Source organism: Acanthochromis polyacanthus, chromosome 23, assembly GCF_021347895.1.
Source record: "Acanthochromis polyacanthus isolate Apoly-LR-REF ecotype Palm Island chromosome 23, KAUST_Apoly_ChrSc, whole genome shotgun sequence".
NCBI lineage: Eukaryota > Metazoa > Chordata > Actinopteri > Pomacentridae > Acanthochromis > Acanthochromis polyacanthus.
Genome location: NC_067135.1, coordinates 19610749 through 19633351, shown reverse-complemented (window position 1 = coordinate 19633351; position 22603 = coordinate 19610749). Strand labels below are relative to the sequence as shown.

The 22603-nt window shown below is 39.4% G+C and overlaps 2 protein-coding genes across 3 annotated transcripts in view; one reads left to right on the top strand and one right to left on the bottom strand.

The window, feature by feature from the left end:
* Window positions 1–13517, bottom strand: part of LOC110962121 (SH3 domain and tetratricopeptide repeat-containing protein 1) — a 25982-nt gene extending 12465 nt beyond the window's left edge. Inside the window, exons 1-4 of one of the 2 annotated variants that reach the window (XM_022210022.2) lie at window positions 13397–13517; window positions 6675–6746; window positions 1737–1867; window positions 1510–1615 (exon numbers count right to left, since the gene is read on the bottom strand). In XM_022210022.2, coding sequence (XP_022065714.2) covers window positions 1510–1615; window positions 1737–1739 — 109 coding nt within the window. In that variant the 5' untranslated portion in view covers window positions 1740–1867; window positions 6675–6746; window positions 13397–13517. Of the gene's footprint in view, window positions 1–1509; window positions 1616–1736; window positions 1868–6674; window positions 6747–9130; window positions 9490–13396 lie in introns of those variants that run through there. The other variant, XM_022210021.2, reaches the window with a different exon arrangement.
* On the top strand, window positions 13251–22603 carry znf16l (zinc finger protein 16 like). Its single transcript, XM_022210023.2, has 3 exons — window positions 13251–14108; window positions 14932–15141; window positions 18387–22603. The coding sequence occupies exons 1-3, from the start codon at window positions 13358–13360 to the stop codon at window positions 19091–19093; spliced, it is 1668 nt and encodes a 555-aa protein (XP_022065715.2). The 5' UTR covers window positions 13251–13357; the 3' UTR covers window positions 19094–22603.

The following is a 22603-nucleotide window of genomic DNA, read 5'->3' as shown; positions in this document are numbered from 1 at the left end:
ACACAATCTGGTTAAAAAATAGAAGTAAACTATCAGTTTCAGTGACATGAAAAAGCAGATCTGCAGTAACTTAGAAGCTGCTGAAATGCAGGTGTCAGTGTCCAGTTTTTTACATCATCATGAGCTACGAGGCTGCCATGCAAGAAGGAAGTGAAGTTTTCTGCTGATCACATGGACCAAGAAAATGCCTTCTGGAGAATGGTTGTGTCGTCAGATAAAGCAAGAATTGTACCGTTGGTCACAATGACCAGAAATTTGTTTAAACCAGAGAAGGTGCAACCGCAAGAACACCAAAAGTACCGAGAAGCATGATGGTGGTAATATTATGCTCTGCAGATGTTTTGCTGTCAGTGAAACTGGTACTTTACACAAAGTAAACAGATTAATAAAGGAAAAGAATAATCTCGACATACATCAGGAAAATCTGCTGGTTGTTCCAACAAGACAATGTCCCTGAACACACATCCAAAGTGGTAAAATAAATCAGGCTTGAATAAAGCTTTTAGACAGGTCTCCCTAAAGTCTTGACTTAAAGCCCATCTAGAACCTGTGGACTGTGATGAATCAGGCGTAAACTAACCGTGACGTCACCCGTTGGTTTCAACGCCGAGAAAATGAAGCCCGAAGTTTTGGATTTTTTTGGAGCCAGTGACGTAAAAAGCGTCATCAAACAGACTGGACCGGAGAGCAACTAGGGGCAGGATTGGCTGAGGACTCTCTTATCCCGCCCACATTTTACCGCAGAGGCTTCTGTTGCTGTCTATCAAGTATAGCCACACCCCCTGGCTCTGCCAACTTGAACGATTTATTTAAAATTCAGTATTGATTTATTTTAAGATCAGCCACCTGATCTCTCATTTTGACCATGAAAACTAACGGGAAAAAATCCTGAGCTGTAGAAAATCAGTCTATCAAATTTTATTTTTTCCAAAAATGAATTGGGGTCTATGGAGAAAAAGCTTTTTGGAGCCAACCCTAGCGGACGGCGTGATATTGCAAGTTTTTGACACTTCCGGGTTGGCTTCAATTCTGGAGCCAGATGCTACGTCCATCTTTATATACAGTCTATGTGATGAAGAAGCAAATCTGGTTCAGAAAGTCAACAGATTCTGTTTAACTGTACTAACTCTGTCAAGAGGAGTGATCAAAAATACACCTAGAAGCTTTTAAGGAGATGGGGGATGGCTATTGAAAATTACCAAGGGACATTTAACAAAATATTTGCTTTACTGTATGCATATTTTTGACCCAGGAGATGTCATATTTCCAGAACTACAGTAATATAAGTATGAAAGAACAGTATTTTTCATGGATTCATGTGATCTCATGGGTTTATAATGGGAGTACACATGGGTTCCACATGAATTCAATATATAAACTTAAAAGCACAGAATCACATTCTAAATATCATAAAAGTAATAATGGATCAGAAAAACTGTTGGTTTGTCATTGGAGGATTTGTGAAGTTCCATCTACAGTACTACATGTCCATTTAAGCACACTCCATACCTATTGTACAATATGTGGTGAACTTCCATATTTCCTCAAATGTCTTGAACGTTACAGAAATGGCTTTTTCTTCACTGTTGATAGAGACAAGATGAGTGGACAACTCCTAAAAAGAGGGAAAAGAAAAATATTTCTTCATTTTTGTTTACTTCATTTGTTTTACAGTTAAATACTTAATTAATGCAGGTGTGGCGTCTAGGTGTGTGTGCATGTTTCATGAGCTGTACCATGAGCAGAGTGTTGAGCTCAGCGCTGTCAGCCTGCAGGATGCGCAGTTTTCTTCTCAACACTTCCTGTAACTCCTCGTCTGCTGGAAGTTGATCCGGACCCGTGACCACATCCAGCAGCACAGACAGAGCTCAACACACAAACGCACAACACACTATGGTTAAAGCAGTGGACGACCAAACTGTATAATCTGTTTGACAGGATTAATGTTCACTCATAGAGGAATGTTGTGTCACACAGTAATGTGACATTTCTATCCTCAAATCTTCACTTCTACTGAATTCATCATTGCAAACATAAGTACATACACAAAAACATATATTTTTCATTAGTCACTTTTGCAATGAATTCAGATAAGTTCACTACCATCTCAATAAAACTGCAGTTAAAATAACAATATATTGTATTTTTTGAAGTAAAATAAACACCACAGTCACCGCAGATAGCTGGCTAAGTTTCTCGTCTGCTGATCAATAAGTGAATATTTTTATGAAATAGCATTCATAATATACATTTATTTTTTAAAAACTGCTTAATTTATTAACAGTCATTAACTACACTACTTCAATAGATTGCCATAACAATGCATAAACCACCTATGCATTACTGCCACTGATAGTAGTAATAATCAGTATCATGAAAGGTTCACATTCATTTAAAACAAAACAGTCAACACAATGGTATTCCTCAAATGATGTAATATAAACAAAGTTCTAAATTCATTATGTCAAAAATGACTTTAAAAAAGCACTGGTTTTCGAATGCTTTTCTCTAAAAAAGTGTAGGATATTGGCAGAGATGTGAAGAATGAAACAAAGCATGGTTTTGAAAAACTCACTGGATGAAAATTAGGAGGAAATAGATAGTTTTCGGTTACCTTATGGTGGCAGTGCTCTCTCACTGTTGTAACGCTTAAACCCTGACAAAGATACAGAAGTGTGTCTGTGTGGAACAGAGTGCTTATGTAAAAGAGGTATATGTCACTATGATGAATGCGCTGCAGTGGGTACAGCATTCTCCCTAATATTAGAGGATGCAGCTCTGCAGATGAAGATGAACTCATTAATGCTGATAAGATAAGATAAGATAAGATAAGATAAGATAAGATAAGATAAGATAAGATAAGATAAGATAATCCTTTATTACTCCCCGTGTCCGGGGAAATTTCCCATGTTACAGCAGCACAATAAACAACCATAAACAACAATATAATTATAAGCATGGTAATATTCACAGTAAGTTCAAGAGTGTAGGATGGAAAAGTGGCTTAAGGAGTGTTGTAAAGTACAGAAACATTCAAATAGTGCAGGAACTGTGCAGATTATGTGGTGAAAGAAGCTGTTTTTTGTGCATACTGACATATGACATGATGGTAGTAGTCTAGTGAATTGTACTGTTATTCCTAATACTGCACTATGAAAAGGTTGCAGCAATTTCATTTTAACATATTGATAAATCTGCCTTACGTATATAAGTACTGCAGCATCAGAAAAATGGCGGTAAATTTAAGAGTTAGCTCGGCTTTTCTGCATTCAGTGCTAGCTTGAGTTGAACGAGCGGAGACGTTCTTCCCACAGGACGCCAGACTGTTGCATACCCTGTGGCTACAATTCACGTAGAACCACATACACAAAATACACACATGTATGTAGATGATGTTATGTATGACTACTACAGACTTTGTTCCACTGTTTTATGTGTGATTATGAACGCATAGATTGCACTGTATTATTTAATATTGACACTGTATTACAGATATTTATGTTCTATGCTCTGTATAGCTACCACTTAAGCTGCACTAAGAATTATATTCTATACCAAGTATAATTGTCACCTACACTATACACTATGTCAGATCATTCAGGACTCATGTACATTATACTGTGTATAATAACTGATTACTGCAGTCGCATAATTTCACCTATTTGTCACCCCAATAGCGAGCGTAATTGTGTCTGATGTATGCTTGTGTTTTTAGTTTAATCTTTTCAAATTTACCTAATTTATTCTTGATTTTTTATAGTATTAACACTTTTATTTCTGCACTGTAAATGGATGACAGAAGCGTCATTTTGTTTGACTGTGTACTACGTGCATTGCTGAATGACAATAAAGCTGAAGTTAAAGTTGAAGTTGATAGTAAAATATTAAACCTAGACGGGAGTTGAGGGAAATGGCTCAGTGAGAAAGAGTGCACAGCTGTACAGAACTGTATCACTGGTACAACAATGAGTAGAAAGTTCACTTCCATTACCACCCTAAAGTTTAAACATTAGCATCAATTCACTCTCAAGATTTAATTACAAACTGCGAGTGAGCTACCTGTCAAATAAACTCATCCAGTGATTTGACCTGATAATAACAATAAGTGACTAGCTCAGAGTTTAATAAGTGACTTCCGAGGAACCCACAGGTTCAAGGTATCAACTACCTTCAGTTTTCTCACATGATTTTCCACTGAGGTCACTTGAGTTTTACAGGTCAGATGATCGCTTCTCCAGAGGATAAAGCGCGCAAGCTAATGGATGCATGCACAGATATTTGCTCCTGGGATAGTCAGGACTGACAGTACTAATTAAAGCAAAAATCTAAATTATTGTACCCCGAAATTTTCCTCTCCAGTAACAATAAACAGATAATAAACATGGTTGGTCGTGGCTAAAGTGGCAGAGCAAGTTGTCCACTAATTTAAAGTCCGGTGGTTCGATCCCTGTCCTCTCCTTCACATGTCAAAGTGTCCTTGAGCAAGACACTAAACCCCAAGTTGCTCCTGATGGTGGGCTCTGCCACCATTGTTGTGTGAATGACAAGCAAATTGTAAAGCATCTTGTAGAACCTAAAAAAAGGTGCTATATAAGGGTAATGAAATTTGCTGAGACTTTTCTTTTCTGTGAATACTTTTAGCCAGTAGGGTTATTAACCTTTTGTCAGCTGTCAAGGAGGATTAGGCAGCAGATAAGATGATAAACCAAGTACAGGAAAAAACATAATTTTCTTTCAGATTGTTTAGTTTTTTGGCTGAAAGCCTGTGAGAGAATGTAGCTCACTGTACCACCAGGTATTAGATATGGTAACGAACATCACAGCAAAGCTAGAAGCTAATTATTGTGTTATGAGGAAGATGGTGCATATTGAATTTGTTGTACAACTGTGCGGATTTCTCAAGAAAATGTGCTGAGATATTTAAGATCAAAGTAAAAGTATATATATTTTTAGAATGATGTGTACTTATATATACTGAAATATGAGTCAAACAGAATATGTCAGTATTTGTCTGCCCCCCTTTGTTTTAAAGACAGAAGCACTCGAGCTGCATGGACTCCACCACTTTGTTCATCCATTCTCTGTACACCGCTTTATCCTCACTAGGGTCGTGGGGGGTGCTGGAGCCTATCCCAGCTGACTCGGGCGAAGGCAGGGGACACCCTGGACAGGTCGCCAGTCGGTCGCAGGGCTACATATACAGACAAACAATCACACTCACATTCACACCTACAGGCAATTTAGAGTACTCAATTAACCTCAGCATATTTTTGGACTGTTGGAGGAAGCCGGAGTGCCCGGAGAAAACCCACGCATGCACACGGAGAACATGCAAACTCCATGCAGAAGATCCCAAGCCGGGATTTGAACCAGGGATCTTCTTGCTGCAAGGTGAAAGTGCTAACCACTACTGCACTGTGCGGCCCCCACCACTGTGTTCAGAAAATTATTCCAGCATGAAGTGGCAATGCGCCAAAGAACTCCTTGAAAGAATATTATGCACTTTTTCAGTATTCAAGTGCCCAATAAATGTTCAGTGGGGTGGAGGTCAGGTGACTGCAAAGGAAAGTCAACAGCAGTCAACACCCCTTGGTCTTCTTTGGGCTTCAAGTAGTTCTTCAAAGTTTGGAGGTGTGTTTTATGATCAGTATCCTGCTGCAGTATGAATCCTTCTCCACAAAGGTGCAAACCAGAGTGAAGTTTGACAACTTGCATCTTGATCACGGGGGTTTTCAGATATTGTAACAAAACTATTGTGCACTTAGAAACCTTCAGTCTATTTGTAATTTTACACTGAGAAAGCCCTTCTATAGTCAGAAACAAATTCTGATGAAACTGAGATGAGTTTCATCTGAACGCTGCTTAATAGAAGGATACAACTCAAGGAAATCTGATCTTTTGCATAAAGGAGTGAACTTGGTCATTGTGGAATCGGAATTATTTCTTTTTAATTTGACATGTCAGAACTTCTTGACTTTGACTAAAAAGATGGCTAAAATATTTAGGATGTCATTTCAAATAATAATGATAAAAAGGTCGCTCCTTTAGTCGCTGGGCATACGGTATTGCAAAACCAAGTATGTTCTGATCCACATTTTCCTATTGTGAGGTGTAATGTAGCATCAATGGACCAGATATTTCAGATATTTTTACCAAATTTTCTTTGTTCTAGAAACAGACATCCATCTATCCATTATCTATGCACCGTTTAATCCTCATTTGAGTCGCGGGGGGCTGGAGTCTATCCCAGCTGACTTACAGTGAAGGCAGGGGACACCCTGCACAGGTCACCAGTTTATCTCAGGGCTACACATAGAGACAAACAAGCAGACTCACATTCACACCTACAGACAATATAGAACCACTAGTTCACCTCAGCATGATTTGGGACCGTAAAAGTCGGAGAACCCAGAGAAAACCCATGTAAGCACAGGAAGAACATGCAAACTCCATCAGAAGCATCCTGGGGAGGTGGGGACGTGAACCGCATTTTATCTAGTTGTGAGGCTAAAGTGCTAACTACCAAGCAACTGTGCAGCCTCCAACAGACACACAGAGTTAAACATTTTGTGATAACACTGTAGAATCTACAGCCATGCTTGAATCTCTAGAATCTCTGGAAAGCTGGATTCAGGAACAGTAGGTGGGTTTTTCTTCTAAAAGCCAATATTCACCTGTTGGGAAGTTTTCCTCACATGCTGCCAGAGTTCCCTTCAGACTTGCAGCATCTCCGGAGAAGCCACACGCTGCAAAACATCGGAATGCTGAAGTTACATGCAAATCCACCATACATAGTTTACTTCTACTTTAACCACAGAATAATAACTGATATGACTGATATGGACGTGTCACAATCCAGACACAATCCCCTGAAACAGGAGCAGCTTTACTGATAAAGCATCCAACACATAATGATTACACAGTGGCGATGCAATAAAGAACGCTGCTTTAACAGAACAGTACACAGCATACAGGCATAGTGCTTTCAACTTGAAAACAAAAGATACGGTAAAGTCACTTAGAGTGTGGAGTGATGGAACTGGTTTTCTGTCTTATTAACAGAAAATCTGACACATAATTCCTTTTTATCGTCAACATTTCGGGTAAGGATTCAGGTGTTAAAACTATGAATTCTCAGCATGCTACTACTTTGTTTTTAAAATTAATTCTTTATGAAAAACTGACATTTCAAGCATGCTTTTTCTATACACTCAGTAAAAAAGATACAATTGAAGTATTTCGACTGGGTTTTCAGTGCTAGCTAAAGGATACAGTTAATATTTCGCTTATTGTCTCATGCCTGTGATGCTTGACCTTCACTGTCCTGAATGCTGTCTGCCAGTTTTCACCTTCATCCGCTGTACAAGGAAAGCTTTGCTGAACACACCTCACATCTCAGTTTAACATGTAGAAATTACACGCAGGATTTGTGACACCCCAACTCACTGTGGTTTGGAAACCTCCAGTGCACACACCAGGACATGTCCAACAAATATTTTAGAATTTCCATAGTTTCGGATTCTTTCACTGATGAAGGGGCGAGATGTAAATTCATGACGAGTTGATAAAAGCTTACATTTACCAGATAGTGATTTCAATTTTAATGGCGTTGTCAACTCAGGGATAGTTTTCTATTCATGTATCTATCAATAAACACAACATGATTGTTATCTGTGTGGTGACTACAAGGGCAGTAGTGTGCATTCACAGACTCTAAGCAGACTACGAAGAAGGACAAAACTGGCCATCAGAAAATGACCTATTTTCTCTTTAATGGATGGAACACTGAGCACCCTCAATGGTACTTGTACTCAAATAATAATTATATTCAGCTAAATATAACCAACACTACCAAATTTCTGTTTAACTACAGTTTGCACAGTTAGCTAAAAGTAGTAAATATATAGTTAAAACAGTTATTTAAAATAATAAATAATCTTTGAAAAGAATTTGCCAAAAGTTGATAAAGATAAATTGTTAAAATAATTTGCTAAAAGTAATGGATGAACTGTAAAAATAATATGCTAAAATAATGGATAAATAGTTAAAATAGTTTGCTAAATGTAATGGATAAACTGTAAAAAAAAAATATGTTAAAATAATGGATAGTCAAAATAGTTTGCTAAATGTAATGGATAAACTGTAAAAATAATATGTTAAAATAATGGATAAACTGTAAAAAAATAATATGTTCAAATAATGGATAAATAGTTAAAATAGTTTGCTAAATGTAATGGATAAATTGTATTAAAAAATAATATGTTAAAATAATGTATAAATAGTTAAAATAGTTTGCTAAATGTAATGGATAAACTGTAAAAAATAATATGTTAAAATAATGGATAAATAGTTAAAATAGTTTGCTAAATATAATGGATAAACTGTAAAAATAATATGCTAAAAATAATGGATAAATAGTTAAAATCGCTAGCTAAAAGTAATGAATAAACTCTTAAAATAATGAACTAAAAGTAATGGGCATACTGCACATATGGTGGTTTACCAAAAATAATAAATAATACTTAGATAAAAGAAATGAATGGACAGATGAAAGAGGTGAAAACAAATAAATTGTTTAAATAGTTGATCAAAGTAATAAGTAAGCAGGTGAAATAGTTAGTAGTAAACAATAGAAATAACTGAACAGTTGAAACAGTAAAAGCTAGAGGGTGAACACTTGAACTAGTTAATTAAAAGATGTATTACAACATATATTTATGTAGTTTAAACAGTTTCTCAAAGTTATGAACAAACTGATGCACTGTTTGGTACAAGTAATGATCAACGATTTAAATTAAAGCCAAAAGTAGTCCAAAACTGCTAAAACCGCCTCAAAGATTTGACAGAAATAGTTGGTTTATATTTCATTCACTGACAAAAGCACAAAAAAAAAAAACAATTCAATACAATACAAAAACAAATTATTTGAATTTGAATTAAAGAGAGCAGAAAGAAGAATAAACTAATATAAAAAGCCCCTTTATAAAATAAAATAATTGTTTAAAAAGAGAATAAACAGCGCAAAATCAGTGAACAGACGGTTAACTCAGTAAAATAGTGTGAAGTTTTGAGCTCCATAAAATACAGTAATCAGGGGGGGAAAAAGAAAAAAGCATTTGGCAAAACATACGTGAATGTTCTCCAGAGGTTTCCAGTTTCTCAGTCATGTGCTGGCTGTCAGCAGAACTTTCTCTTCGGTGCCCGAGGCTCCCTGAGCCTTGGTCTGACATTTCCAAGACAACCGTCCAGTCTCCCAGCTCACCTGGGATCAGTCCACACCAGCTGATCACATGCCTTTGAACTGCGCCAGCACAAGTATTGTCTCCCTTTGCAAAGACAGGAGTGCCCTAGAGCATCCTGTCTTCGCTTTCAAAATAAATGTCTTGGCAGAAAATGTAGACCTGAACTGATCCAAAGGGATTCCTCCACCTCCTGTCCTATACATTTTTTCATTTTGTCATGAATAATGATGATTGGAACCTAAAAAAATCCAATCTATGTAAGAAAAAAAGTATTTTCTTCTTGTATAGACAGGATAGTAAACCTTTTTAAGTTATATTTACATGTATGCATGTGGATTTTCTAATGTAATAATTCAGCTATTTTCAGTTTAATTTATTTAACATCACATCAGCATACTTCATTCCAAGGTACATATTAAAGATGAAACCCTACAATATCATTGAACGAACCCCAGAATTGTACCTTCTGCAGCCTCAATAGGAGTGAGAGGAGAGCTGGTCAGGTTGGTACGAAAGTAATATGTTATAATAAAGTCCAGATTGGAAGTAAATCTGAGAAATAGAATGGCTTATCTTCAGTGGTGGTTTGAGGGGGAATTGAACTCAGTGTTTTTATTACCCATCCATCCATCATCTATACACTGCTTAACAATCATTAGAGTCACGGTGGGCTGGAGTCTATCCCAGCTGACTTAGGGTGAAGACAGCGACAGGTCAACAGTCTATCACAGAGCTCCATGTAGAGACAAACAATCACACTCACATCCACACCTATGGATTCTCTTTTCCTATCCGTGTCTTGATCTGACCTCAGTACGTATGCTGAGATTTAAAATTTACAACCCGACCATTACTGAATGAACTTTTATTTTGAAATTAAACTTGATTTACTTCTTGGGCTGCTCTGGTGAGCTTGACTAGAATTCTAGAGGCTACTGGTGTCTACTGGCCTGAGAATCCAGTAAAGGTTGTCAAACTACATCTACGTGTTTCTGTGTTGTGCTATAGGTCGGATATCTATTCAAATAACCAGAAAAAGAGCTTATTTTCTGTGCAATTCAACAATAATTTTCTCTGTCTGTCTCCAAAACACAAGCGCACAATGTCCAGGTTAATAATCACTCACTGGATAAATAAGGGGCCTTCCATTACCAAATGACTAAATAGAGGGGAAGTGAGGGAAAACTACATTTTATTGCTTTTTGTTTTTACACCAAGACCTGCAATACTTACTTACTAAATATAACTAAAGCAGACCGCATGTTTTTACAGATATACACAGTCTCAATCCTGAACTTTCCCCCTCAGTTTTCCACTCTATTTGTCTGTGAGTGGCCTTGGGTCAGTGTGTAATGCAAAGTGTGTGTTTTCCCTCAAACATCCCAGGAACAGAGTCAGCGTTTCCTTTCCTCCTGTCAGTTCCTCTGTCAGCTCAGAGTTGCATCCAAGCACCAGCAGTATTGAACTAAAACCGGAGCAACACTCAGGAATTTATGACCACAGCAATCAGACAATCCCAGTTATGGAACCACAAGATACATAACGACACTCAAGTTAGAACACATTCTGCACTGTCTGAAAAATGCACTGCCATATAAGATTTTTTTTTTATTGTTATACATAATAATTGTCAGATGACTCAGTGGTGTAAAGTACAAGGGTTTTAGTCTCAGAATGGTGTGAATAAGAGTAGTACTGTCTCTGTACATTTTCTTTTATTGGCTGTACGCATAAACGGATCATTTAAGTGGGCCAGGAGCCAAAGGGTTCAGAGGGGCTCAGAGCTGATCTCAAAGAGAACTAAAACTGAAAACAAAGAGAAAAAAACTATCATTAAGAGGACAAAGTTATTATAAAGCAATGTAGAATAATGTTTAGTAGTGGCACCTGCATGCTGGTCCAGGAACAGCTACAGTTGTCAAATAGTCAAGTGTATGGAACCATCTACCTTTTAAATTATGAATAAGTTACAGTAATATTATTACAAGCCATTAAGTTATAAGTGCTGATCTCAACTTTCTTAGATTACTGATGCCGGGGACAGTGGAAGGCCAATTGGACCAAAATCCCCGTATTGTGGGTTTAGAGAACATTCCACAAACGTATGCACAACCTCTAATCTTGACATGCCATGAATGTTCTTCGAGTGTTCTAAGAATGGTCTGCAAACGTCCTGTGAACCTCAAGACTGTAAAAGTGTTTTTTTTTCTTTTTCAAAAGTGTGCGTTTAACAGACATCTCTGAAACTTCCCAGGAGGTTCTCTGAACTGTTCACAAATTAGAACTGAGGGAACATTTTATGAAAGTTCCATGGAGGTTCTGCAAAAGTAACATCTAGACTAGAGAATATTCTTGAACAGGAGGGTTCAAGGAATGTTCTAGCTGAGGGTTACGTTCCTTGGTTTTGTTTACTTTTTGTAAATAAAAAACGTTTGTTACGTGATCAGTTTTCCTGCCTCTTTACATTTACATTTTCTTTACATTTGTTACTCAATCTTAGCCTAGCTCTCAGGAACGCAACATGAGCTAAAAGTTCCCCAGAAATATCCATTAGACAAAGTTAATTAAAGATCCTCTAAAGTAGCAGCGTCAAACTCGTTTTAGTTTAGGGGCCACAGTCAGCCCAGTTTGATCTTTAGTGGGCCGGACCAATAAAATCACAACACAATACCCTATAAATAGTGACAACTCCAACTTTTCCATTTGTTTTAGTGCAAAAAATGCAATTCTGAAAATGTTCACATTTAATGAACTATCTTTTTATAAAACATTATGAACAACCTCAAATTTCTTTGAAAAATAAGTGCAATTTCAATCATATTATGCCTCAGTTTATCATTTCCACATTACAGCTCACAGACAACTGCATCTACAAAGGCGCAAAAAATTTAGTTACAGGCATTTGGAACTTAACAATGAAGTAGACTGAGAAATTATTTTAAATTTAGTTTTACAAATTTACAATTTGCTGTTAATGCTTTCTCTGGAATTTTTAAATCAGGGGTGTCAAACTCAGTTCCTGGAGGGCCACTATCCTGCATGTTTTAGATGTTTCCCTCTTCCGACACACCTGATTCAAAAGATCAGCTCATCATCAAGCTCAGCAGAAGCCTGATAACGAGCCTGATCATTTGAATCAGGTGTGTTGGAAGAGGGAAACATCTAAAACATGCAGTGGCCCTCCAGGAACGGAGTTTGGCACCCCTGTTTTAAATTTTGCAAAATCATCCCATGTGGACTAGAATGGACCCTCTGGTGGTCCGGTTTGGGCCCACAGGCCGTGTGCTTAACACCCATGCTCTAAAGCATTACAATAATGACCTTTAGAAGACATTTATAGAACGTTAGGAGAATTGAGTGGTTCTCAAATGTCATCAGCACTTTTGAGATTGTTTTACAATGTAAAGTGCTTTGCAAATAAAATTTATTATTATTATTATTACTATTATTATTGGCACATGTCAAGAACTAACAAAGTTAATGCTTTCTGGGTAATTAAAGAGAGGGTGCACTGTTATTGCAGTTATTTGCAGTCATTTTTATTCATTATTTTATTTTTACTACTTGTTTAAAAAAAACATATTATGTCAAATATGTTTAAATCGTCAAATTTAATTTAGTTCATGCCACCTATGTCGACCACTGTTCATGTTGTGTTCGCATATCTATCTATCTATCTATCTATCTATCTATCTATCTATCTATCTATCTATCTATCTATCTATCTATCATTAAAGATTCTTTCCTGGTGTTTGCTGTAGGGGGCGCTGTGTGTAAAAATGAATCTAAACTCCACCGAATTCAGCCACCACTACAATAGACTGTACTGCAACTCTATTGACTGTATCTATCAATTGTCAAATAGCAATAAAGATACTTCCCTTCAGTACTTTCAAAAAAAAAGGTCTAACGGTTGAGTCTACGTCCAGATAGCTATTTGACATGAAAATGCTTTTGTTTTGAAGCTGGACTCCAACTACATCCGGTGAGACTCACGTTAAATCCGGTTAACTTGACTATCTACAGGGTTTCAGCATCATCTAAACATTAGCCTGCTGAGTAGCTTTTAGCTAGCTTAACTCTCCCCATAACAGAGCTCATAGTTAAGATAATTTATGAGTCGCAAAAGAAACCACAATTTTGCTGAAACTAACCTGTCTCCCCAACTCCACGGCACCTTCATGGAGCCTCCCGGGTCAGTGGGTCGAGCTGACGGGGATTTTTTGGAGCTGGAGCCCGACGAGGAGCTCCTCTGCTCGGTCAGCGACATCACCGAGCACCTTGGTAGAAACATCACCGTGGTCCTTGAGACAGCGCTGTCTGAGATCCGCAAAATGGTGAGCATCCGGATAAGAGTCCTGAAAATGGAGCTGCGCGAGAAAACCGAGGAAATTGAAATGTTAAAGACGAGATTGGATACAGTTCAGAGGGATAGCAGGGACCCGTTCCCTGGCGTAACCACCATGGAGCCATCTGCAGAGGCTGGCTTCAAGAAACATGACTTCAGCTCCGGAACCAAGCACAACAACACAGACCCCAGGAGAGCCAAAGCTGTCATGCCTGGCGTAAAGAAGGAGAATATCGACGCGATCTGTGACTATCTGATGAAAGACAAGAACTCGAGGGGTTGTGCTGAAATGGACGGGGATCACAGCAGTCAAGCCAATGGTGACAGGGAGGCTCGCCAAGAACCGGACCCGCATTCCCTCACCCTGTGGCCGGACAGCGGGATGGCCGGCTCTGGGCCTGTGCACGGAGACTCCGAGTCCACTGCAGATGACATCTTCAGTATGCTCCCCTCTGGCAGCAAACGGATGTATGACTACGAGTGGATAGCACCAATGGAATATACTTCAGACCTGAAAGGTAACCACACAGCGGGGGGTACAAAATCAAAAATAAATACACGGGCACAGTAGATTAAAAAACATTCCTCCATACTTTTAAAAATTCACCATGTTATCGTTGTTGACCTGATCAGTTATTAACCTAACAATCTGACTGGGAATCAGCCACACTACAAGCTGTCCACGTTTACTAGTCTTTCTATTTGTCTCATTTAAACTTCAATCTTTTGTCTTTGCTTTTCAACACTGAATCGTGGTGAGTATAATTTCCTTTTTTTTTTTTTTTTTTTACCACAGTTTACAATAGAAGACACATGTTGAGTGAAAACACATTTCTCCAAAATAATAACCAATTTTGCAGACAGTGGTGAAAAAAAGTTTTCGGATGCCCTTGAAATTTCAAATATAATCATGAAATATTTGTGGAAAAATCTTTTTGTGTTTCAAACGGTGTGGCTGCATTAGATTGACACAGTCAAATACATTTTTTTTGTTTATTGTTTACAAGAAAAACTAACAAAACTCAATTCTGTGCAATTTCAATATGTCGGTCCCCCGGTTATTAAGAGCTTTGCATGTCAGGAGAAGGATTTTAAATTCTATTCTAGACGTCACAGAAAGCCAATGAAGAGAAGCCAGTATCGGAGAAATATGATCTCTCTTGCTAACTCCCATCAGTACTCTTGCTGCAGCGTTTTGGATCAACTGTAGGTGTTACAGAGAGCTATTGGGACATCCTGACATCAAAATAAGTTTTAGCCCTCATACTGAGTTGATCTGTTGTGTTGTTTTGATGGTAAAGTAAACACTGGCTAGTGTGACGTCCTTTTGTGTTCTCCCAGTCTTGAAGGAGCCAAACTGTGAGAATACCCGGATCAGGGAGACAGAAGACGAGAATGAAGATGAATCGTCCAGGAGGGAGGAGGGGGCACTGGAGCAGGCCCAGGCTCCTCTCTCACACGTCCAGCCCTCTGAGTTCTCCATGGAGCCCCAGAGTTCTCCAGGCGAGGGAGGAAGTCCGCTGGAGGGCAACACAGACCGGCCTGAGGGAGGTGCGGAGGAAACTAGCTACATTAATACATAAACACACTGTCCTGTACAAAGTACTACACTGCTGTTAAAATTGGATTACTACCAGTGGCAGCTCCATTCACAAGCTGAGTATATCATTCAGATTCTTGCCTTAAGGATGAGTCCGGTTTTGCTGTGGTTGCAAGCAGACAGTATAAAAGGGCTGAGAATGTGCATGCACAATAGATTTGGAGCTAGCAGCAGACGCTAAAGGAGGGTTTATTGGTTGGCAGTGCAATCATAATTACTGCAGCCTACTCGCTTCTAATAAAACAAGCTGCTGACCCCTCACCAAACCAAAAGTGGCCCGATGCCCCTCATGATTGTGCTCAGACGTGATGTTAGAAGCAGTGATGTTAATATTTAATTCCCACACCCAACCCATTATCAACCGATCTGCACCGCCGACCCTGCAAAAATATATATCAGTCAATTATTAGCTGAATTTAAGAAATGAGTTAATACACCTGGTGGTAAACTGAGTGTGTTCACAGTGCATTAGAGAACCTGCACCCTCCAGTGCTACATGTTTTTGTGAGTAAAAGATAGAGAGGGGGAGAGAAGGTGGACTAGTAGGCCATATCACAGCCAGTCCTGTTACACATGATATAAGTTCTTTAAAAGTGAATCAGGACAGCTGCTTTGTCACTTTTTGACCCAGTTTGCCCAAACCTGTGAAATTTGCCTTTAGGTTTACCCGTCACCTGTACATCACTACTATATACAGTGGGGCAAAAAAGTTTTTAGTCAGCCACCAATTGTGCAAGTTTTCCCACTTAAAATGATGACAGAGGTCTGTAATTTTCATCAGAGGGACACTTCAACTGTAAGAGACAGAATATGGAAAAAAAATTCCAGGAAGTCACATTGTAGGATTTTTGAAGAATTTATTTGTAAATTATGGTGGAAAATAAGTATTTGGTCAATAACAAAAGTCCGACTCAGTACTTTGTAATATAACCTTCGTTGTCAATGACAGAGGTCAAACATTTACGGTAGTTCTTCACCAGGTTTGCACACACTGGAGCTTGTATTTTGGCCCATTCCTCCATGCAGATCTCCTCCAGAGCAGTGATGTTTTGGGGCTGTTGCCGGGCAACACGTACTTTCAACTCCCTCCACAGATTTTCTATGGGGTTGAGTTCTGGAGACTGGCGAGGCCACTCCAGGACTTTGAAATACTTCTTATGGAGCCACTCCTTTGTGTGTTTGGGATCCTCGTCATGCTGGAAGACCCAGCCACGTTTCATCTTCAATGCTCTCACTGATGGAAGGAGGTTTTGGATCAACATCTCACAATACATGGCCCCATTCATTCTTTCCTAAACACGGATCAGTCGTCCTGTCCCCTTTGCAGAAAAACAGCCCCAAAGCATGATGTTTCCACCCCCATGCTTCACAGTAGGATTGGTGTTCTTGGGATGCAACTCAGCATTCTTCTTCCTCCAAACTTGACAAGTTGAGTTTATACCAAAAAGTTCTATTTTGGTTTCATCTGACCACATGACATTCTCCCAATCCTCTTCTGGATCATCCATATGCTCTCTGACAAACTTCAGACGGGCCTGGACATGTGCTGGCTTAAGCAGGGGGACACGTCTGGCACTGCAGGATTTGATTCCCTGTCGGCGTAGTGTGTTACTGATGGTAGCCTTTGTTACTTTGGTCCCAGCTCTCTGCAGATCATTCACCAGGTCCCTCCATGTAGTTCTGGGATTTTTGCTCACTCATGATCATTTTGACCCCACAGGATGAGATGTTGTGTGGAGCCCCAGATCAAGGGAGATTATCTGTGGTCTTGTACATCTTCCATTTTCTAATAATTGCTCCCACAGTTGATTTATTCACACCAAGCTGCTTGCCTGTTGTAGATTCACTCTTCCCAGCCTGGTGCAGGTCTACACTTTTGTTCCTGGTGTCCTTCCACAGCTCTTTGGTCTTGGTCATGGTGGAGTTTGGAGTCTGACTGTTAGAGGCTGTGGACAGGTGTCTGTTATACAGATAACGAGTTCAAACAGGTGCCATCAATACAGCTAACGAGTGGAGGACAGAAGAGCTTCTTAAAGAAGTTACAGGTCTGTGAGAGCCACAGATCTTGCTTGTTTGTAGGTGACCATATACTTATTTTCCTCCATCCATCCATTCTCTATACACCGCTTTATCCTCACTAGGGTCGCGGGGGGTGTTGGAGCCTATCCCAGCTGACTCAGGCGAAGGCAGGGGACCCTGGACAGGTCGCCAGTCTGTCACAGGGCTACATGTACAGACACACAATCACACCTAAGGACAATTTAGAGTGATCAATTAACCTCAGCATATTTTTTGGACTGTGGGAGGAAGCCGGAGTGCCCAGAGAAAACCCACGCATGCACAGGGAGAACATGCAAACTCCATGCAGAAAGATCCCAGGCCCACCCTGGGATTTGAACCGGGGATCTTCTTGCTGCAAGGCAAACGTGCCAACCACTACTCCACTGTGCAGCCCATTTTCCTCCATATTTTACAAATAAACTATCCTACAACTAAACTAAACTACTATCCTAAACTAAATCCTACAATGTGATTTCCTGGATTTTTTTCCTCATATTCTGTCTCTCACAGTTGAAGTGTCCCCATGATGAAAATTACAGACCTCCGTCATCATTTTAAGTGGGAGAACTTGCACAATTGGTGGCTGATTAAAAACTTTTTTGCCCCACTGTCCATATGCACACAGAGACAAACCTGTCTGACACAGAATGACAGAAATGAGATAAAACCGTCCCAAATAGACTCAAAACAAGAAAGCAAGACAAAGAAACAACAGAAAAGATACACAAAGTGACCACAAAAAGATAATACTGTCCTAAAAACACCTAAAACAAAGAAAACAAGTCAGAAAATGAGACAGAAAATGAGATAAAAGACAAAACTGTCCCAAAGACACATGAAATTACATGAGCGAGACAAAAAAACAACAAACACGAGACTCTAAACAACATAAAGAAATGATAAAAACGACACAAAATGACAGCCAAAACATATTACAAAAATGAGACACAAAACAACACACAAAACAACAAAAATGAGAAAATCTATGAATGTCAGACACCCAGTGCAACTGATGACAATGTTTTTGTAATCACATTTGACAGGTTTTTGGTCACACTGTTTAACCCTGTATATAACCCTGTAATGTTACTGGAATTAACCTTTGTTGTTCACAGAGTAATGTTTGTGGTTTCAGGCCAGCAGTTTTCCAGCCACACTTACATCTGCTCACTGTGTGGCACCTTCTGTCCTGACTCTGTGTTCCTGGAGGAACATGTCAAATTGATACACTCGGACTCTGCTGGTGCTCAGGCTCTCCAGGCCCTGCAGTCCACCTCCTCTGCTGCAACCACCACGGGAGATGGCAGCAGTGATTCCAGGAGGGCTGGGGGCGGTCAAAACGAGGGAAGCACAGGACTTGGGTCTGGCGTGAGCGTCAGTCGAGGAGTCGGGCCTATGAAAAAGGAAATTAAAATTGAGGGGGGTTATGAGTGTGGTGACTGTGGCCGCCATTTTAACTACCTTGGCAACCTGCGACAGCACCAGCGCATTCACACTGGAGAGAAGCCTTTTATGTGTCCAGAGTGTGGAGAGAGGTTCCGCCATGCAGCTCGCTTAAAAAGCCACAGGCTTATCCACAGCGGTGCCCAGAGCCCCTTCCCATGCCCCCAGTGTGGGAAAGGTTTCTCAGTGCTGTCGGGACTCAAGAGACACCAGCGAGTGCACACTGGTGAGAGCCCTTATGCCTGCCCTCAATGTGGCAGACGCTTTAAAGAGCTGGGGAATCTGTACACCCACCAGAGGATCCACAGTGGCGCCACGCCTTACTGCTGCCAGCAGTGTGGACGCAGCTTCCGCCACTTGGGCACCTACAAAAGCCACCGCTGCACCCCAGCGCAATAGACAGCCTAACTGCCTCACCCTCTGCTACACTCATTGCCAACTGGTACTGTAAAATCCAAGGTGTTCGTCAAAGACGAGACCTGGTGCGGAGTCTGATGTGTTTGCTCTTTCTGTGACTGTTTAATGATGTTGTGGGAGGTGCTGGTCATGTCGAGAACAGAGGTGGTTTTCTGTGATGCTGGCCAAGCATTCATGTTGCGTCACATTCATAACATCGCTCCCCTGCTCCAGGCATTAAGAGGCGCTGTATCATTGAGCTTCAAACTTCATGTGTTGATGGAGACTGCAGTGAACGGCTGAATGCTCTGGAAAAAGTTTGCTGCCTTGAGGTGCAATTATATATTTTTTTTAAACGTTTTGAAAAATTCCATCAGGTGTCATGTGAGAAGTGACTGTGTGCATACAGTGCTGAGTAAAGTATTGCCTCCATTGCAGTTACCTTCTTTTTTTTGCGTATTTGTCTCAATAAAATTCATCATCAAACCAATTTTAATATAAATAAAAGATAACTCCTTAAAACACAAAATGCAGTTTTAAAATGATGATGTCATTTATTGAAGGAAAATGCTGTTCAGCCTTGCCTTGTCCTATGTGAAAAAGTAAGTAGCTACCAATCTATCAAATGGCCAAATTCATATATGATTACTGCCAGACTTGTTCAATCTAAACATCACTAAGTAGAACCTGTCTGACACTGTGAAGTAGCTAAAGGGTCTCAAAAAGCATCACATGATGACACGTACTATCAGGAACCGATTAGAAACAAAGTCATTGACATCAGTCTGGAAAGGGTTACAAAGTCACTGCTAAGGCTCTGATACTGAGAGACATTATCCACAAATGGAAAAAAAAACATGGAACAATGATGAACCTTCGTAGCAGTGGGCGGCCTACCAACACTTCTCCAAGAGCGTGTCGATATCTCATCCAGGAAGTCACAGAAAAACCCAGACGAGCATCAAAAGAACTGCAGACCTCACTGTCCTCAGTTAAGGTCCGTCTACATCCACCCATCAGTTCATGAGAATGACCCAAAACGCACCAGCAAGTCCACCAGTGGGGGCTCAAAAAGGGTAAAATTAAGGTTTTAGATTGGGCAAGTCAAAGTTCAGACTTGGATCTAACTGAGATGCTGACGCAAGACTATAAAATGGCAGTTTATGATTAAATACCATCTAATGTGACCAAATTAAAAGTATTCTGCAGAGAAGACTGGACCAAAACTCCTCCATGGTGATGTAAAATACTGATTACAAAGGAATGTTTGACCGCAGTTGTTGCTGCCAATGGTGACCCAACCAGTTATTAGGTTTAGGGGCAATTACTTTTTCAAGGGGGTGATACAGGTTTTCAATAAATCTTTAATAAACCATCATTTAAAAACTGCATCTTGTGTTTTGTGTGTTATCTCTGTCTAATATTAAATAAATATAAATATTAGTTTGTTGACATGAAACATTTAAGTGTGAGAAATATGCAGAAGTTGAACACATCTGTAAATACTTTATTACAGCACTGTAGGTCAGGACAGCATTATTATGAGGAGATGTGGCACCACTGTGGTAAAATTGACATATATTCACATGCACTGATCAGCCAAATATATTTGGAAGAGAAAAAGTAAACAGTAAAATTATGACCCAAACACAGACCAACTTCCTGCTCTTGCCTTACATTAATTCACTGTGCTTTTTTGCAGTTGAAGTGGATTTGATGTTCTGGATAAGCCACTGGATTCTTTGCTAAGACTGCAATTATCTTCTAAGTTGCTTTGAACCATTTTCTACACTATACTACAGCATGCTTGTGGTCTGAAAATCAGCTTAAAATGGACATGACAGGTCATTTCTGAAAGCAAACACCATAATCAGATTTAATTTGTGTACGTTCCGTTATTGTTGAGTAATCGTGATGGTTAAACACTCACTATTCTTAAAAAGTGCCTGATTAATTTAGCTCCGCTCTTTCACGAAAATCCGCCATTTTGGTCAGGTTCATGAGAGAATCGGGTATAAAAACTTTCATTTAAACATCCAAAACTACTACAGACAAGCATCACGCACTTTTACATATTTTTAGCCGCTGAACTTGACATGTTTCCGAGGCATGTTTTCTCCAAAGACTGGCTAAATCGTCTTTTGATGAAGTTGTTACGTTAGCGCAATTATTAGCAATATCTGCAAAACCGACTAGGGAATAGGGGGACAGCTAAATGACGATTGACAAACAGAAGAGGACAATAGTCACCAGGAATTAAAAAATTGTTGGCCGTATCACTTCCACTGCTGTCTCAAATCCGCGAGGACTCAACAAAATAGAGAGCTAACATTTTAGAACTTGATAGCTTACATGAAAAAATCAAAAAATGATACGCAGTTGCAATTTTTCTACAACATTTAGGCCTAACCGTGTACGTTCTACTAAAATACCAACCCTCAAATAAGGAGTTTTTGCCGGGTAAAGCTATTTCCCTGTAAGAATGAGTATGAGAATGGTCTCTTCTGGGGGAGGCACAGCTAATGTGACTACAAAAATGATTAAACTACTGCATTCACCGGTAAACCTGGTGAGCCTGACAGAATCTGTGTCTAAAATGTGTAGAGTAGCACAAACAGATTGTGCTCATCTAGTGCCCTAATGGACAAGGTCATTTGCATTGAAGTCCCTTTATGATAAATTCATCAGGGTACTTACTTGATTGCATGTTATTACACTGAATGGGTGCCAGTAAAGTAGGAAAAATAACAAAAACACAGTCTGGTGTGAAAAGAAAATGGTTGAAAGTGGACTTGGCTATCACATCTGCTTCAATAAAGTTGAACATTTGACCTCGACATATATCGTTCAAGCACATCAGGACCTCCCATACAGAGACAGTGGCATATAACTGTGAGAACTGTGAATAGATGTAGGGTCAGCATTCATTCATCTAACCTCACTGTGGCGCTGGAGTACTGGGGCAGTGTCGCCTACATGTGGTCCATCTGTGCAACTGCAACTAAAGTGATTTGCTGGTCATACTGCTGACAGTATTTCATTATGATAATGCTTGGTGCAATGTGGAGAACAGCATTTTCAACATATAATTTTAAACCAGTGTAATCTAATGTTACCGACTATATATTGGTTATTTTATGTTTGTCTGTATGATGACAAAAAGTTGTATAATGGCATAAATTGCCAAAAACCCGGTGTCTGGTTTGTTTATTCAGTTTGTGTGAAGCAGTAAAAGCCCACTACAAAGATAACCCTCTCTGTTTAAGTTAGTTTGAAACATGAAATAGAAGACTGAGCTTGTGACAAAACTAAGAAAACAACTCATCAATACCTGTGGAAGTGAAGCGCTAACCACTGACAGTCTGCTTTCTAATAAACAGCTCAACAAATGACAGCAGTAAAATGTAACTAACTTGATGATATGTCAATTTCTTTTTTATTTACTATTTGATTACATTTTGACATTTGTTCATTTTGGATCTGACCATTACAAAAATAAACAGGGAAAAACCA

Coding starts and splice junctions, on each gene's coding strand:
- znf16l (XM_022210023.2), top strand. CDS start 13,358: ATGAGTCGCAAAAGAAACCACAATTTTGCTGAAACTAACCTGTCTCCC. Junction 14,109..14,931: donor ATATACTTCAGACCTGAAAG/GTAACCACACAG, acceptor GTGTTCTCCCAG/TCTTGAAGGAGCCAAACTGT. Junction 15,142..18,386: donor CACAGACCGGCCTGAGGGAG/GTGCGGAGGAAA, acceptor TTGTGGTTTCAG/GCCAGCAGTTTTCCAGCCAC.